We start from the raw sequence: 18,573 nt of genomic DNA, 5'->3' as shown, positions 1-18,573 counted from the left end.
TCTGTGCAATCAGCTGCCTGCTTGCCTGCCTTGTGGCTCCATTATCCTGGATTTTGAAGGATGACACTTTCATTTGTGTTCACGATTTTGGAAGTATATATAGCTGTCAGTCCAGCTGGGTTTGTCCTTTGGAGTGCCTTTTGCTTAAGGAGGTCTTACAGGCCCCATCCACTACACAAGTATTTCATATGTTGTGAGAGAATCAGATGTTCCACCTCCATCAATGACAGACAGTGTCAAGTGTCCTGCTTTGCTGGTGCCCAGTGCCAGCGGGGAGTTGGTGGGAGTACTGAAAAGAATAGAGCACTTCTGTTCCACTGATTTTTGTTACAGAGTTGGTCTAGATTAAAAATACATGGCTTTGCCTAAACCAGCATATACACATGTAGGCTTTTAGGCTGTGACAGTCTCATGACCTAGATTTGTGTTTGCTCAAGCCTGAACGAAGCAGTTAAGGAATATCTCCAGGGAGACAGAGCCCTCCTGAATCCCAGCAGAGCTTTGCTCTGAACCACAGCACTGGTGCTGACAACGCTCCTGGAGCTGGGCGGGCGCCGTCCGGGTTTAGCAGTGGGAGCTGAGCCACAGTTGCCTAATTTTGGAATGCAGGTATTTTCAGGCTATGTGTTACTTCAAACACTCTGTTGGCAAGACTGTCAAAATGCTCAAATGGGAGTTTGAATTCTCTGTTTGTTCAAAATGCACGGATAAAGTCTGTATGGATTTAGAGGGGAGACCAGTCAGTGAGCACTGACCTCCCTGCTCACTCACACACCCACCTGCCTTAATTCCTGCCATTCCTACCCTCACATCTGTGCTGGCTGGCAGCTGGTGAGCTGGTTGTAACACCAGTGCCATCTTCCCAGTCTGGCAGAGCTGGGCTCTCAGGTACAATTTAGTTTCTTGGGGAATCTTTTCTGGAATTTCTGTAATGGTTGTTTTATTATGCCAGTTTATCTGAGGAAGATATTGTGGGATGAAGACATGTTTTGTATATTACCTGAGACTCACATTCATAGTACTGATTTGACCCAGAAACTTTTCAGGTAGTGTAGAGTTGGATCCTACACTGATTTAGTACTCTCTTAATGAGCCTGACAAAAAAATCGTGGAAGCTTTCTAACTAGGACAAGTCAGAACTTAGGTGTGTCATCCATCTTAATGCTTTGAACATTTTAACATAGACAAATTTAGCATAGACAAGTTCACAAACAGCAGACAACTCATTTCTCTTACTGTTGTAGAAGGTTTTTTAAGGAGCTGGCTGAGAAAGCCATTTGTTGGTGAAGCAACCGAGGGATCCTCAAATTCCTTGATGGTTCTGCTTGGTCTCCTATAGATTCTTTTCATGGTCAGAAAGACTGAAGAGTTTACCACCAGAGCAGGAAATTGCAGCTGGGGTCACTGTTGTCCCTCTTTGCAATGCCTTGTGAGGTACATCCTGGACAAAAAAACCCACCCTCCTGAATGAAACCCAGGGAAGCTCCTCTGTGGAGCGTGGAACAAAGCAGGCTGACCTTGCCTCTTGGAGTGACTGGAATGAAACTTTGTCCAGAGAAATCTGGATATGTTAAAACTTTCTTTGCTCTAGAAATGTTTTCCCCAAGAGTAAAGAGCAACTGGGACCTTGCAGAATTTGTGTGGACTTACAGTTGGGGGCCCCTTAATCCTGTTACACTGTAGCTTGTCTGAAAATGAGATTTCCTACTGACTGTGTGGTTATGTTGATGTTCCTCAACAGCCAGACTAGGTGGAAGAAGGAAGTTGGAGAGTAAATCCATGCAAACACTAATCACTCACTGTGGTAGCACAGGCAGGGTGTAGGAATTACTTTTGGGACCGACAAAGGGAGAGCACAGTAGGATATGAAGAAATCAGTCTGTTCCTCAGCTCTGGCAGTCCTGACAGTAGTTCTGGTTTGCTCCACTTGAGTGACACCAGGAGGAAAAAGCAATTTTAAATGAATTTCCAGTGGAAATTGAGGGTGAATGTGTTTCAGCATCAGCTTTCTTCCTGTTACTTTGGGGACATTTCTCAAGCAAATATATTTAAGCTTTTGTTTGATTTCTTAGTTTGTGGCTTGCTTTCCCTAGTTACTTTTTGTTTTCTGGCTTATTTTGTACCAAACAATTAAATTAATAGAAAGGCATTTTGCAGATTTATTTCATTTCAGAGAAAATAGACTGTTCAGATCTATATATTCAGATCTAATATTTATTACTGTTTTATCAAAAAGAATTTTTTATTTTTAATCTTCAGATTGTTTCACTGAAAATACCTATGAAGAGATGTTTAGGTAATGTTGTAAACATTTGCCCTTAGAATTTCATAAAACTCTTTTTAATGAAGATAAATTGTTAAAGAAAAATATTTTAATTGTTCAGGGAGTATGTGTGTGGTTCTAAGCCCACACCTATTGTAATTAAACAGTAACAGCATCCTAATTCTAGCTGTGGGAATGGGTCTCTGCCGGGAGCTTTGGGGAAGGATACAATAATTTCAGCTGAGAATTGAAGAAAGGCTGTGGTTGTGCTGTGGTTACACCCCTGCTGACCTGCAGGGGAAAGGGCAGATATTCCTCCAGCCTGAACTTACTTTAAAGAACTTTAAAATTGCCTCATTCTTAGGTTTTACTTTTCAGCCCTTATCTTGGGATAGTATCTTATTACCTTACCTTTTATCTTATTGTCTTGGACATTATCTCATATGTTTGAAATACTTGTGCTTGTTTGCTTTGTTGGCCGGGTATCTCTGTGGGCACACAGGGGCCTGTTCAATTTAATCCAAGCACTGTTTATAATTTAGTTTTGTCCAGGTTTCCCAGAACGTGGGCACTGTGGTGGTTCAGCCGTGACATCCACACTCCCTGCGGGCACTGGGTCCTCTCACTTAGGATCTCTGGCTCTTTTAAGAGCTGCTGCTCTCTCTCCCAAACCTGTCAGATCCATAATTTATTACTCCAGTCTCCTGCCTTACAAGCACAGATCAGTCACAGTCTGATTTAGAAATTTCCTCCTTCGTTCCTTGCAGAGAATCAGACAGCACCAGACAAACCATATGGTGTGAAATGCTCTCAATTTGCAGGATCCTTCTGGCTGTTGGTCAGCTGGTCCAGAGACTGAGTGATTTTGGGGAGCAGAAAGCGTCCATTACTTGCATGGAGAAATATTTAAATGTGGTGTGAATCAATGTATAGAAGATAAAGGAAATGTGGAAGATATTTTCCCTTTGTTTTTCTCTGTGATCTCAGCCCTTTTTCTTGACCAAGTTCTTAGCTCTTTTGAGAAGAAACAGCTGTCCTGTTCTGGCTGTTACCCAGGACATGGAAGCTGCCTGGCCCATTTATTACTGAAAGCCAAGTGGGGAGATTCAGAGCCAGAGGGGGATCTGGAGGAGGCAAAAGAAAACCCTTCTCTTGAGTTTGAGAACACAGTGGTGGAGGAAGCTGATAAGTCATGAGCTCTTTTCATAAACTTTTTTTCAAATAAAGCATCCTCTGGTGTCTCTGAAACCAAGAGCACTGAGTAGAAGGAGACCAGACCACTGATGTATTTAGGTCCTTTTTTTAGGGAGTTGAATTTGACCCTGGAAAAAAAGAAGGAGAGTCATTGGGAGGACACAGTAGCAGGTTACCAACTTGTAAAATTGCATTAAAGCTGTCAGGGAGAAATTTGCATGTCTGTTTATGTAGGGCAGGGAAAAATGATTTTCTTGCAGAGTGGAAAAACTCAGTTGAAAACTTGTGTGAGTAAGGGAGAAATTTGGAAGTAGTAAAAATAAAAATAAAAATGGAGCAGCTTACCTGTGGATGTTGTGGACTCCAGTTTGATGGAGCTTTTCACAATGGATTAAATGAGCATCTGGCAGGGACAGTCTGGGGATGCATCATTTTGCAATGCAAGGGACCAGACCAGGCTTCCTTTTGAGGTTCCTTCTGACACACATTTTTTATGGTTTATATGGTGCACGAACAGAAAGCGAAAATATTAACAAGCTGAGAAACTTCTCAATGTGCTTTTAAAAGGACTTGCTCCAAATTTTAAGAAATGGGGCCTCTGCTTATTTTTAAATGGGCCAGTACAGAATGGTGTCACACACCTGACAGGAGTACTCTGTGCTGCTGGAAAGCTGTGGCCCAGTTGTCATTCCTGAATCAGGGTGGGAGGAATCCCATGACTGGAGTGGGGTGAGCAGTGGCTGTTCAGGAGGGGCAGGGGAGGAGAGCTGGAGGCATTTCCCTCTACTTCAAGAGATGGATTCATTGCAAAGAGCTGTCTCTGAAGAATGAGCAGGTCCAAAGCCTGTGGATAAGGATCAGAGTCTAAGGGAACCTCATGGTTGGTGTTCACCAAGGGGAGCCTGTTGAAGTTCTTGCTCCAGCTCCAGGAGGCATGACAGACTGTCATCCTGCTGGGGGACTTCAGCCACCCCACCGGCTGGGAGAGTGACACAGAGAGCTGCAGGCAATCCAGGAGACTCTGGAGTGTGTGCAGGATAACCTCCTAAGCCAGGGGACAGCCCTACCCGAGGGGTGCAGAGCTGGACCTGATGGTTACTGGGAATGCCAAAACTGGCCCAGTGTGGACTGCAGTGATCATGCGCTGCTGGAATGTGCAGCTGGGAGGGACGTGGGGCAGGTGAACAGGAAAGTCAGGGCCCTGAACTTGAGGGAAGTGAGATTCCAGCTCTTTGAGACAGTCAATAGGATCCCCTGGGAAACTCCTTAAAAACACATGTGTAAATCTATGCAGAAATTATTGGGGGATTCTAATTGATTATGGAGAAACGACTTATGTTCTGAAGAGTTCTTGGAGATCACTGTGGAAAGTCTAATTATGGAAGAGTGGTTTGGACTGTTAGGACAGCAAGGGAAGACACTTGAGACAAAACCCAGACTATCTACAAAATGAAACAATACAAAAAGCATCTGTAGCTTCCCGTTTCTGTAGAAAAATGCTGTCAAATTCGGTGCAGTTTCTGAAATAGAACTGAAATGAAAAATAGCTCATTCTTGAAGCTCTGTGTAGCTGCACAACAGGCTAAAAACATCCAGCAGATCTATGTGGAGACCTGAGAAAAACCACAGCACTGTATTGCAGCCTTTGGGATCTTCAGGAAGGAGAAGTTATGCACTAGGAAAATCCTACTTTTGATGAAGTGGTTCTTTTAAGCTGTTAGTTACCAGCTAATTTAATGGTCTGGTAAAAAGATGTGGTGAGAGAAAAAGAATTTTCTGTCAGCAGTAAATATGTTGGCAATATACCAAATAAGTACATTATTCTCCTATGCACCATTTTGACCTACCTCAGACAAAGTATCGACATTTAAGTAGGTGCACACAAGTTATTGGAAGATGAATTTCCAGTACACCCAGAAAAACACATGCTTTGGAGACTTTCTACCTCCATGGCACTAATGAGACTTTACATAGAACCGCATTTGAATAAATACAATTCTACTGAACTAATTTAATTTGCTTAATGGAACATTGAGTATATTAAAGCACTAAATGGAAAACTCCAAGCAACGATGCCTTTGCTGCTTTTTCAGGTGCTTTGGTAGGAACCTGTGGGTGCTTTGGCACCATGGTGGCCCTTTCCCTGAAGATCTGTGTCCGTCAGTGCAACGTGGTGAAGACGATGCAGTTTGAACCCTCCACTGCAGTGTATGATGCCTGCAGGGTCATCAGGGAGCGAGTGCCAGAGGCTCAGACTGGGCAAGGTGAGTTCCTGGCTTTGGCCTCAGTCACCTCATTTAAAATAAATTTAAAATAAATTTAAAGTAAATTTAAAATAAATTTAAAGTAAATTTAAATTATTTTAAATTTAAAATAAACATAGACCCCCGAGGGTTTTTACACTTTCCTGTTCCTCCGTTTGTCTCTCAGGTTGGTGGGTTTGGCAGGAACAGATTTTTAAGTGACAGAAGGTAGCTGGGTTCCCCCTTCTGCCCTGACAGTGGCTTTCCCACAAAAGATATTTTTTTTTCTTGTGTGTGGAACTTTGTCTTCTTAAATAAATATCTTGTTTGCCTGGAAGATGATTTTTCCCCTGCTCGGAGAGCAATTTTTTCAGTCCCATCTTTTTAAAGCAGTGTTCATGGCAATGCTTCCTAAGAAAATCTGGGCAGACTTATTTTGTGCCTCAGCAAAGGAATTGACAGTGAGAATTGCAAAAGGATGGCTGGGTATCTCCAAATTGTGCAAAGAGAAACGTTTGAAACTGGTTAATAACTAAAAGCCTCACCATGCTGTGCATGCCACAGTCACCATGCTGCCACATGTTAATCTAGTGGAACTGTCTCTACCTCTAGAGCAAATTAGATATACAGACTGAAGTACTGTGGACAAAAGGTCTGGTTTAAATGTAGTCAAAGTTGTCAAAAAATTCAGATTCTTCAGAACCCTTTGGTGCTGCACTGTACTTAATGCTACTGGAATGTAATTCTTAAAGCAGGTTGTTTATTGAGTTTTATGCACAGCTCTCAAGCTTCACAGCTGTTCCAAAAATCTTGTCTGAATTGCTAGAAAAACTTGCCAGTAGTGGACATTGCTTAGAATTGCTTCTCCTTTGCAGGAGTGTAGTTACAGAGCTCCAGCTTTCAGATAAAAGCTGTGCATTTTCACCTTGCTGATCCCTCAAGGCAGTGATGGTGAACAGCTGTGGAATTCAGAGAAGCTGAGTAACAAATATCCCTGAACATCATGAACCTCAAAGGAAAGCCTGGGAGCTCTCCTCAGATTTTACAGTAGGGCTTTCCCTTTATGTGTGATTACAGTGCAGTTGCAAACTTCAAACAGCTTTATGAAGTTGAGTGATGAACAGAAGTGTTTCTAACACATCCTTTCCCCTTCTTGGGGGCTGTTAAAATGTGGGTGTCTGCCTGTTAGTTCAGAAGACTCCCAGTGGTGCAGTGCAGCTGATCAAACCAGGTCCTGCACAACAGAAAATGGCTTTGTCCTGCACAACAGAAAATGGCTTTGTCCTGCACAACAGAAAATGGCTTTGTCCTGCACTGTGGCTTCACCTGTGCTCATTTCCCTTCCCCAGCACACCTGCCTGCCAGTGATATTAAAGTCCAAGTTGCCCAGCTCCTGCTGTTCCACCCCTTGGGTGCACCCCCAGCCACGATTATCAGAGCAGTCTGTGCTCTGTGCAAGGCCCTGTGTGCCCTTCTGAAGCTCACAGCCTATTTCTGGGCACAGATTCTGAAATGTTACATGAGTGATTCTGTATTGAATTTGTATCATAAGCATCATCTCTGCATGTACAGATCACCTGACTTTTCAGGGGAATTTTTAGTCAAGGTCAGCAGGGAAAGTTTTTCTTCTTATTCAGTTGTTTTCGGAAGGATTCTTCCTTTGAAATTGTGTATCTGTAAGTCGGTTACACTTTTATTAAGTAAGGTCTTTCATGCATAAGTAATGTGTTTGAGGTAATTGCTGTTAAATGTAAGCTGTTTTTATGCCAGGCATTTAAGGATGAAATACTCTCCGAAAACTGTAAGTATTTTTACCTGACTTTATGATCAGAGGGTCCGAACTGCAAATAGAAAAAATGAATAGAAAAATGAACAGTAATTTGTTGTTTGTGATTGTGAAGTATAATCTGAATCTATTCTTCATACATATGGATAGGCTTTCAGTTGACAGTCATGATCCTTTATTGTATGTACCTGAAGTTTAGTCTTTGAAGCATAAGCCTGGCTTTGTTTTTCTGTGGCAGTGAAAGTTTTATCATCTACTCATGATTCTGAATGAGCCAATTGACAAGTGTTTAGCCTGCAATAGATTCAAGTTGTTCCTGAGTTTGTTATGGATATAATTTTAGAAGCCTTGTTGTTTTTTGTTTGTTTTTTTTTAAACCTAAACCCGAGTCATCTACCAAAAAGATTCCCAAGTTTATAACAAACTCTTTATGTGGAAGGTTGAAAGCAAACTGTGTTTTGAAAATAGAAAAGCTGCTTGAAATAGTACCCTATGATCAAGGCCAAACTGCTGGGGTATTTTTGGGCAGTCAATCCTAAAGCAGGACCTGTGAGCATTTAGAAAAGGCTGTCTCAAAGGGAAGTATTTACAGATGTAACACACAGTAGATGTGACACGTTCTTGCTTAGTGAAGCTCTTGCTCAAGTCTCGTGTAAAGCCTGGTCTCCCCTCCCATCTGCTGCTGAACTAAATGTTTCATGAAACAGATTTCTGTCCAAGTTCATTAAGAATGGAAGGTAAGTGTAATGGAGGCTTAACCCTGAAGCTGAATAGCCTTGAATAAAACCACGTTGGCTTTATTAGGTCTGATATTTTTCAGTGGGTCTCTGTCTCTTCTGTTCCACAGCCTCTGACTATGGATTGTTCTTGTCAGACGACGATCCTCGAAAAGGTATATGGCTGGAGGCTGGAAGAACACTGGATTATTACATGCTGAGGAATGGGGTATGGTGCAAGGCTGTGGCCTCTTTCATCACCATGTTCTTAGAAAACTTGTTTCCTAAGTAGCAACAAGAATATTTAGCGTTTGGAGGGGTAGGAGGGTCTTGAGTCTGTTCCTGAGACTGGCCCACTCCTCTTCCTTGCTGTGCCTGTGATGTTGGGGTTTTTCCTGCAATGGGTTGTGACTGTGAGCTCCTGTGGTCAGTGGTGTCTTCAGAGAATGATTAACAGAAAGTTGAAAAATAACCTGTGTAATAAGCTTTACATTTGAGGTGACCTTGTGCCACAGAGTTGGTTTTTGTGCACTGAGGTGCTGAGGTCACACTCGCTCAGCTGTGGCCAGCTGGATTCCAGCCCAAAGGCACTGCAGTCCTGGTTTAATGCTGAACCAGGTTCTGCAGCACAAAGGCACTTTGGGCTGTCCTGCCCTCCCTGAGTTTTGGTCTTGCCAGTTAGGACGAGTTCCTGACAGGTGACATTGGCAGAACTAAAAGCAGGCACTTGTCCAGTTTGTTCCATGAGCGAGTTTGCCTGTGCTGGAACAAAGGGAAAATCCAGCTCGGAGGGTGGGAAGGGAATCCTGGTTTAGGCATCTGGGGTAGTGGGTTGGCTTGTGGTGGCCTCCAAAAGCATTTAGAAACAGTTGTGTTTACTTCCTAGGATATATTAGAGTACAAAAAGAAACAGAGACCTCAGAAAATACGTATGTTGGATGGTTCAGTGAAAACAGTCATGGTGGATGATTCTAAAACAGTTGGTGAACTGCTGGTTACCATTTGCAGCAGGATAGGTAAGATTTTGGGACCCACATGCTTAAGAATTTGTTTTCTTCCATATTTTGATTGTTAGGATGTTATGTGTATTACTGGCTAGAAATTGGCACACGTGTTATAAATTTAAATTTGTTGTAAGTTACTATTCAACAAACACATTTTTTAAATCTGTTGCCCAGGTTTTATCAAAGCCCACACAGAGAGTTAGATGCCTCCTGAAACTTCAGTACTGAGCAGCTGAAGGCACAAGGTTGACACAAACTGACAGTGCAGTTGCCAATTTTTTATCATATGTTACATTTACATATGCTCTCCTGCTATGTAGTAGACAATTAGAACTAAATTTATACTCAGTTTTAATTGGATAAAAGGTAAATACTGCTGATCTTGAAATACACCTGAACTTAGGGCTCTGTGTTGTTTTAGGAGTTGATCACAGAACCATATAATTTGTGAAAAAACATATAAAAGCCATCTTGAGCAGCTGGTCAAAATTCATATCACTTATAGTCTGTCTCAGTATTTAGCCAACTGGAGACATGTTTGAAAACCAATTCATGTTTAACTCTAAGCATGCATCCAACATAGATTAATTTAAATCTTAAACCCTGGTTTAAATTGCATTTAGAATTCAAGTGGCCTTAATTTGATTTAGATTACTTTATTTGGACAGTGAGTCATCTATTTCAATTTCGAGTGTTTCTATGTTGGATTCTAATGTGCTGTAACTGATTTACCTCAAAAATTAGTCTGCCTTATTTTCGTGCATGTGGTCATGCAGGTGAGCATTTTCTTTGCTGTCTGGTGTAACACAAACATGCTTTACCAAACAGCAGAAAAGCCCAAGCAGAACAAAGAAATGAGAACAACTTGGCACATGTGCCACATGAATGTTGTGGACTGATTTTTGATTCACTTTCACGTAAAATTCACAGGAAGAGTTGAGTTTTAACAGTTTAAAAACCAAAATCATATATTTCACGTGGTTTCTGTTCCTTTGCAAGGAAGCCAGTGAGCAAGCTGGGATTGCTCAGTCCTCAGGGAGCAGTGGGAGGCACCCAGGAATGGGAATTTATTATAGTGTGTCTCCATTTTGCAGTTTACTGCTATTTGAAATTCCAGCATGTTTTTAAACTGGCAGCTTCTCCTGGTAGACAACAATAAAAGCCCTAAATACCTTTCTGAAAGTGGCAAATGCAGTACATGGCAAAGGAATGATGTGTTGAAAGGACAAGGCCAGATATTGGCAGAGGTTTTAGAGTATTTCTCTCATTGCCCATTCACTGTTTTAGCATTTCATGGCCCCTTTAATGTATTTGGAATTAACCATTAGTGTTTTAATCTCAAAAAAGAGTGTTTCATCCATCCTAAAATACATTAAATTTTTATCGTTACAAGCACTGGATTTATTTATAATTCCAGGAATAACAAATTATGAGGAATATTCCTTAATCCAGGAAAGCATCGAAGAGAAGAAAGAGGAGAGTACAGGGACACTTAAGAAAGACAGGACACTGCTACGGGATGAAAGGAAAATGGAAAAACTGAAGGCAAAGCTTCACACAGATGATGACTGTGAGTAATGCATTCCAGGATCATTCTTTGATTAATATCTTTCCACAGCATAAGGCAAGAAAACTAGACATTTTAGATTATTCAGTGTGTCTCAGTTGATTCCAAGCTGTGTTTTGCATCCTTTTATATAAAGTGTTGTCTGTGACTGAGTATTTTTAGAATTGGGTAAATGGGCAAGTTATTGCCTCTGTGAGAGTTAGTGGATGTTTTGAAGTGTTTTTTTGTTACTTTTTTGGTAGGGGTATTCCAGTTTAAGTCTGAAAGGGTCATTTTTGTCCCTTCATTAAATTTGGATATTTAAATATTGATGCCTACTGAAAGCCATCAAAAGGTAGTTTTGTCTTTGAAGGTATAAATTTTAACTGTAAACAGAGTTTGCCAAAGAACTAAGACAGATTTGTTTTTAAGTCATGAGAACTATATTTTTTTTTTTAGTTCTACCTTAAGACACTAACATTAACTGTACCTGCAGGAAGATGGGTTAAAATTGTATTCAGGAAATAAACAGAAAAAATCGTTTTAGAGGTAAAAAGTGGTAAACTTATTTGGCAATGAAACTTTAAAGGTTCTAAATTTACCATTAAAACATTACTATAGTTGTTCTTTCAGCAATATTAATGGTGTTTTATGGTGGAGTAGATTCTTGTTTCTTCAACAGTATTAACAGTGTTTTGTGCTGGATTATATTCTTGTTTCTTCGGCAATATTAACAGTGTTTTATGCTGGAGTAGATTCTTGTTTCTTCAGCAATATTAATGGTGTTTTATGCTGGAATATATTCTTGTTTCTTCAGCAATATTAACAGTGTTTTATGCTGGAGTAGATTCTTGTTTCCCAGCAGTGCTGTTGTCAGTCCACATTTCTAGCAGACCTTCAGCAGTGCTGATTTAGGAACAGAAACAAAAGCAGGGTGTTTTGTGGAGTTTGCCCCCCCAGTGGAAGTGCCCAATATGTGTGTTTAGCAGAGGGCTGTGTGTGCTCTCTTGCAGTGAACTGGCTGGATCACAGCAGGACCTTCAGAGAGCAGGGGGTCGATGAAAACGAGACGCTGCTGTTGAGAAGGAAGTTCTTTTATTCAGACCAGAATGTGGATTCAAGAGACCCAGTTCAGCTTAATCTGCTTTATGTTCAGGTATGGTACCTGCTACCTTCTCTGAGGAAACCTGGGGAGGTTAATTAGGAAAATTTTGTTGCTGAAATACTCCCATCTTCTAGAATTCCAAATCTGGATGTGCTTTGATTTTACTTTTTTGTCTGTCCCTCCAAAAACATGATAGCACAGAGGCTTTACTGATTCTTTTCAATCAAGTACTTTCAACCCAATAATGGGCACTCAGCCAAAAATCCACTGGCTTTCCTGTTTCCTTAAAATTCATGCATGTCTTTAGTCTCAAGTAGCTCTTTTTGGTTCTTCTCCCCATTCTCTTCTATGCTTTCTGTGTGATGTGGAATCCCAGGTCAGTCTTACAAACAACTTTGTTTCTCATCTCTTTTTTCTTTTGCCTGATCAGAGAGAGACTTATTATCCTTTCCCACCTTCCACCCTGACAGCACACACACACACACACACACATATATATATGTATGTACACCTATATATACCTTAGCAAAGGCAAGAGCTTCATGCAGAAGATATTATTTAACTGAAGGTGCCATTGTGGTTGCCTGTAATGCAGTCTGAACAAAAAGCAGGCTTTAAAACTCTTTATTAAAGGTTTTGGTTTGTTTGGGGTTTTTTTTAAGTAAAAAAATATAATTGAAAGTTGAGTGGAACGCTCTGATGTTGTACTTGGAGTTGCTCTAAATTACATTTTAAAACTCTGAGGCAAAAGATAAAGCTGCCATGGCTTGTAAAAGAGCAGCACATTTTCCAATTATTTTAGAAGACTGTCACACTGAGCTGTTCTCCTGCCACTTAGATATTTATATTTCTTTCAGGCTACTGTTATGACACACTGTGTTGATACTGCCTTGTCCTTGTTCTGTCTATGGATAGGTGAGCCTTCTATAGCCAGAACTATAAAATCTGTCATCTTCTATGACCACCAAATTCCCACAAAAGGAAGAAAAAAGCTGTGTGCCTTCTGCTGTTGCCATATCTCTAACAGTAATTTAGTTTTTATGTCCTAGTTATGGAGATCATTTTCCCAGCTGTTATGAGGCAGTAAGATCAGAGCTTCCCAGTGCATGTATGTACACACACATGTATCTGTACACGTGTGGGCACACACAGAGGTGTCTGTGCATCTGTTCTATTTTATTTGCACCTCAGGGAATGGTTGCCAAGTTCTCTTTTTCATCAAAGGTATTCCAATCACAGTTTCAAAAAGTTTCCAGAGATATTCACCCTGAAATAACTTAGCCCTCTGTGCGTTTTATTAGTCATTAACACATCCAGAGTAGAATAATAAACACATTCAGTCAGCAAAGTGTGTTTGTGTCGCTGGCTGTGTTCAAGCTTTCCAGGAATTTCAGGGGTGGAATGGTCACTTTGGGTGTCCCTGACATGTCTTTGCTTGTCTCCTCTAGGCTCGTGATGACATTCTGAATGGTTCCCACCCTGTCTCCTTTGAGAAGGCCTGTGAGTTTGGAGGCTTTCAAGCACAGATCCAGTTTGGACCTCATGTAGAACACAAACACAAACCTGGATTTTTAGAGTAAACACTTCTAACTTCTAAATTTGGGTGACCTCAAGTGTAACTAATGTTGAGTTGTCACAGATTAAACACGTTTTATTGCTCCAAGCAGAGGTAATCAGATTCAGTGTGTTTTCTGTAGCAAATCTCCCTGTGAAAGGAGCCCCCGTTGCACAGATCAGCTGCTGAGGGCACCTTTGGCAGTGGCTTTATTAGGCAGCACAGGGCACCAGCTCCTGCCAGGGTGCCAGTGAAGTACACAGCTGGATTCTCCAGCTGCCTGGTGATCTGGGAGAACTGAGGGTTTGATCTTCCTTAGAAGTTTGCTTCTGCCTGCCTTTAGTAATGCCACGTGTGAATTCAGTGTCCATCAGTGTGTATCACTGTTTGATCTGCTGGAAAAGTAAAAGAATGGAAAGATGCCTTGTCATTTGAATAAAGTGAATATTGCTGTGTTTAGAGGTTAAATTTTCCAAACTGTTTAGTGGCATTAATCAGTGATTCAGAATCACCCTCTCCTGGTGTTGCGTGAATGGAAATCTGGAACTGTGCTCCTTGTTTCAGACACAGACTGAAGTCCTGCTTATAGGTGGCCCATCCTTTAATCTTTGTGATACTTCACTGCTCTCAGCAGGGCAAGTTTAGTTTGACATTTAGATGTCCCATTTTTCTACTGATTTTGATTTTCTGACTGATTTACCTGCAGTAGAATTAACTGAGGGCCAAAGTCTGAGCAAAGGAATGTGGGAAGGTCAAAGAAAGCCATTTACTGCACAGTCCATCCAGCCTTGCCCACATAGGAGGCTCATAAATACCTTAATTGGAAGCACAAAGCGGTGGGTGTGTGTTTGGTTCCTGTCCTGTTCCACTGGCAGTGCTCAGTGCTGACTCAGGCTGCCTTTGGGAGCTGGGCTGGGGTTTGCTGCACCTCAGGGAATCACTTTAAAATGGTGAATGCTTTGGAACGTGCAGAGCTGTGACACTGGTTGCTTGAGACTCTTCACTTTTAAGAAATATTCTTGAAGTAGCCACTCAGTTCTGTGAACAGACATCTTCCAGTTCCAATTAATAATCAGCTCTTCTTTGTACTGTTTGTCTGCTGCTGGCTGGCCCATGAACCTTTCCTGCTGGAACTACTGATGTCTCTCAAGAATTGTGGGGAGCCAGTGGAAAAGCTTCCCTGTGCTCCTGGGGTTTATTTCCTAGAACTGAAAGCAGTTACACAACAGTTTTTCTCTGGGATTTATCCACTGTCCCTCCACTCACTTGAGTATTCCTGCAGCAAACCACTAGGATATTATCTCAGGATAAGCTGATGTTGTGGCATGGGAATTATTTCAAGAGTTAGGTGTTCCCAGCAATAGCTGCTTTTAATTTTGAAAACAGCAATTGCAAACTGCTGCACAGCATTCAGTTGCTTTCATTTTTCTAGGATTTTCTAGTGTTCTCCTTGGTCCTTTCAGTGTGAAGATTCTTTTTTTCTCTCTAAGTTCCCACGTAGTAACTGTGTTTTATGGTGGACTGGGACTGCTGCTGGATGATATTTCTGCTCTGTAGGCAGTGCTGAAGAGTTTGAAGTCCATCACAGGGTGAAGTCATCACACATATAGTGTTCATTATCTTTTTTTTATCCCAATAGAAATTAAAGGTGTTAATAGCTGAACTGTATTCTAGAAAGAGGATGTTTCTCCTATGGAAATCATTTTGAACCAGAATTCCAAAATTTAGAACCTTGTTATGTTCTCTGCTATTGTTTTATTTTCATTAAGGGCCTTGACTGTATTAGAATCAAACTTTGCAGGTCACGAGGTGTAACTGCTCACTGTCCTGGTGTATAATCAGCTTCATAAAATTAAGGATTTCTGATTTAGAAGTAATTCAGATTTTGTCCTCTAGAGGAAACTGTTGCAGAACTGTAAGTCTCCATTCATTGTCTTCTAATTTGAAGTGTCCATGTTTATGATTTAGTGTTTATGATTTAGTATTTGTGCATTTGGCTTTAGTAGCCTTCATGGCAGCTTTTTTGTGAGCTCTCACATTTTTATTTTGTGACTCTAAGCAAGCCAAGTGATCCTGGCTCATTATGAACAATGTATATAAATAGTGTAGATAAATACTGATTATTTTTTTCTGAAAATGCATCTCATCCTTTCAGAAAAGAACTTCTAAATTTGTTGATTTTGGTTTTTTTTTCCCCTTGAAAAACGGAGTGTCATCCGACTATTTTCTACTCTTTGGTGCATAAACATTGATTCTTTCCAAGTATGGAAGTAGTTACATTTTATGAAACTCTCTGCTCCAGCTCAGTATGTGAAATACCTTGGAGAGGTATCAGTCACTCACTGCTGGAACCTCAAGATGCTGCAGATTCCCTTGAGGAGAACCTGTCAGCTCCTGCTGAAAACAGCACATAACAGAATGGCACCAGTATTTCATAAAATTGGTTTGAAACAGCTTAGCTTAGTTTACCATGTCTGCAATACATTTATGTAGAGAGTCCTTTTGTGTCCTTTTTTGTCCCTGATGAATTATTCTTGGCACAGAGGAAGAATTGCCTGCACCTTGCTAAGACTTCGGTATCAGTGGTTGGAATTTCCTTGAAGCTCCTGCCAAAGTAAATTGTGAAAGCTTTCAAACTATCAGATTGCAAATAGTCCTTCCTCATGCCCTTCCTCCTGCAGAGGAAGTTTTGTGTGGCACCTGCAGAGGTACAGGGATTAAATGTGCTGGGAATACCTAATCAAGAGCCCGTCCTGTTCGTGTGCAGGTGGGAACTGCACACCTTGGCTTTTTGTCTGCAGGCACATGGGCAAGTAAAACCCAGAGCTCCTCAGCCTTCCCTGCCCTGTGACGTGTCTGTGGAAATAAGATTTCATTATCATGTATTAGTGAGATGTAACTATTAGAGCATCAGAAGAAAGAGTAGCAAGGACAGTTGTTCTTACTTTGTTTTATAATGTTAGAGCTTTATGGAAAGAACAAAACGAGTGATCTCAGTACTGACTAGTATTTTTGAAGAAAGCACAAAATCCTCATTTAGTCTTTTTGTTGGTTGTCTGCAGTGGCAGAGTTTTGTGTTTAAAAACACAAATGATAAAAGCACACTAAACAAAACAATCTGTGTTCACCCCCTCAAAATATAAAAGCAAAGCAACTCCCATAGAACAGTTGAGCAAACTTTTTGCCAGTCTTGTTTAAAACAATCCACCTTTCTCAAAACTTCAAACTTTGTATCATGGGAGGTAGTTCTGTCTTTCATCATTAATAGTGTGCTTGCTTACTGAATAAATCAAGGTGAGGAGGGGATTCTCCAGTCAGACTTTATTTTGATTCTTAATGGTCCAAAGCAGGGGGAATCCTTAGAAACTAATTATTTTAACTGTGGAAGTTTCTTGAGGTGGAAAATGACCTGCTGAGTATAAGACACAGCTTCACCAGAGCAGACTATTCCAGGTGGGAAGGAGCAATCCAGGAAAGAACTGTAGTTTCTTAAAGCATGATGTTGGTGTGTCCTCACGTTAGGGTGACATTTGGCTGAGAGAAAGGGTTTATTTTATTACACAGCAAGGAGGCACAGGTGAGGTGTTTAAAGATTCTTTCTGACTGAACTCTGTTGTGGAGGACAAACTTGTTTAGTTTAATTTGTGTTCTGAGCACCTTTACTGTCTGAGTGCTACAGGAAATAAAAGTGGTTCTTTTTGACTTTGTTTTTGAGATAGCACACTGGTTTTAAGTGTCCACCTAAATGGCTTTTCAGTTTTTCGGTACAATATTGGTGTTCTAACATTTCTTGGAAGATGCAGAGGCAGAGCTTGGTCCCTCCCACACATCAGCAAATCCAGGTGCTCCTGGAAAGCAAAGGCAGTGTCTGAATTGCAGAGCTGGCTCCAGCTCCCATGTCTCCTTCTCCCAGATCACAATAAGTGTATTTGGATTGAGATGTGAACCCCTCTGAGCTGCTGAGACGCCTCAGTTTAAAAATGGAAAGTGTCCCAGCTATTGTTTACTTCCGATAACTTTTAAAAACATGAAAGGGTATTACATGGAGATGTAACTAAAGTGGTTTTCTTCATTATATGAGGTAACCTCTTGCTCTCACTCTGCTTTACACAGTTTTGTTTCACTGTATACATATTTTGCACCCATTTTAGGAAGCTTGGGGGACTTATTGCCAGTAAAGAAGCATGGAAAGCATCCCTCCTCAAGAAGGAACCATTAACTATGGAATTTCTTTCTTTTTTTTTTTCCCCCTAGCCTAAAAGAATTCCTGCCTAAAGAATATACCAAACAAAGAGGGGCTGAAAAGCGAATATTTCAGGTAATTGTGAGGCTGAAAAGCCTACTTCAGTTTTACAGCCTTTATAAGAAAAACATGAGCTTTCCCAGGTGTATGCTCTGTATACTTGGATTATATAGCTATCAGAAAATCAAGTGCAAAGGATCTGACAGCTTCTATTTTATTTCTTTAGCAGATCCTGAAGAAATAAAATGCCTGATCCTGAACCTTTTTTCTTCACTGATGATTATCCAATATCCGTTGTTAAAAAGATACGAGTCAATATCCAGTTTTTAAAGATCTTTTTGTCAGTTGTATTGAAATGTAAAGATGTGTATTTGTGCTAAAATAGGCTCACATTTAGGAAAGCCAGTTTTAATTTCATGCCTCCTTCAGACCTGAGCCTCAAGTTGTGCTACTTAATGCTTGAATTCCATGGTGTGTCTGGGAATCACACAGTTGTTAAAGGCTGGAGTAGCTGGGTATAAAAGGTCCAAAGTGTAAATGGTATTGAGTATAAATGGTACATATATATAAATGGTACATACAATATAAATTGAGTATAAATGGTACAAGGAGCTGATACTGTTGGAAGTGATCTCAGAGTCTGAGTGCTGGAAGTGCACCAAGGACTTGCCCACTGAAATACAAGTTTGGCAATAACTTGTAACAATAACTTTTTGGCAATAACTTCCCAAAAGTAAGTTAGAAATTCTGAGGTCAACAGGTGAAATCAAGTCATGGTTTCTAGAAGGATCCACCAGTGATCTGTGACCTCACCTGGGAGACAGATTGAAGAGCAGGAGCAGGTGCTGTGCTTTGCTGTGTCTGTCACACTCCCAGTCAGAGAATCGTGTCACTCACTCAGGCTGTTCTGCCTGCAGC

At 40.9% G+C, this 18,573-nt stretch overlaps 1 protein-coding gene across 2 annotated transcripts in view; it reads left to right on the top strand.

Annotated features, from left to right (window-relative positions):
* TLN2 (talin 2) overlaps positions 1-18,573 on the top strand; it is a 155,914-nt gene that overhangs the window by 51,004 nt on the left and 86,337 nt on the right. For both annotated transcript variants that reach the window (XM_017816944.1, XM_017816942.1), the window contains 7 exons: positions 5,551-5,721; positions 8,334-8,431; positions 9,089-9,218; positions 10,624-10,776; positions 11,766-11,908; positions 13,306-13,433; positions 17,667-17,730. In XM_017816944.1, the coding sequence (XP_017672433.1) occupies positions 5,586-5,721; positions 8,334-8,431; positions 9,089-9,218; positions 10,624-10,776; positions 11,766-11,908; positions 13,306-13,433; positions 17,667-17,730 (852 nt within the window). In that variant the 5' untranslated portion in view covers positions 5,551-5,585. The remainder of the gene's footprint in view (positions 1-5,550; positions 5,722-8,333; positions 8,432-9,088; positions 9,219-10,623; positions 10,777-11,765; positions 11,909-13,305; positions 13,434-17,666; positions 17,731-18,573) is intronic.

This window comes from Lepidothrix coronata, unplaced genomic scaffold (genome assembly GCF_001604755.1).
Source record: "Lepidothrix coronata isolate B3197 unplaced genomic scaffold, Lepidothrix_coronata-1.0 Scaffold58, whole genome shotgun sequence".
NCBI lineage: Eukaryota > Metazoa > Chordata > Aves > Passeriformes > Pipridae > Lepidothrix > Lepidothrix coronata.
Note: the sequence above shows the minus strand (reverse complement) of the source record. Positions and strands in the feature narration are given on the sequence as shown.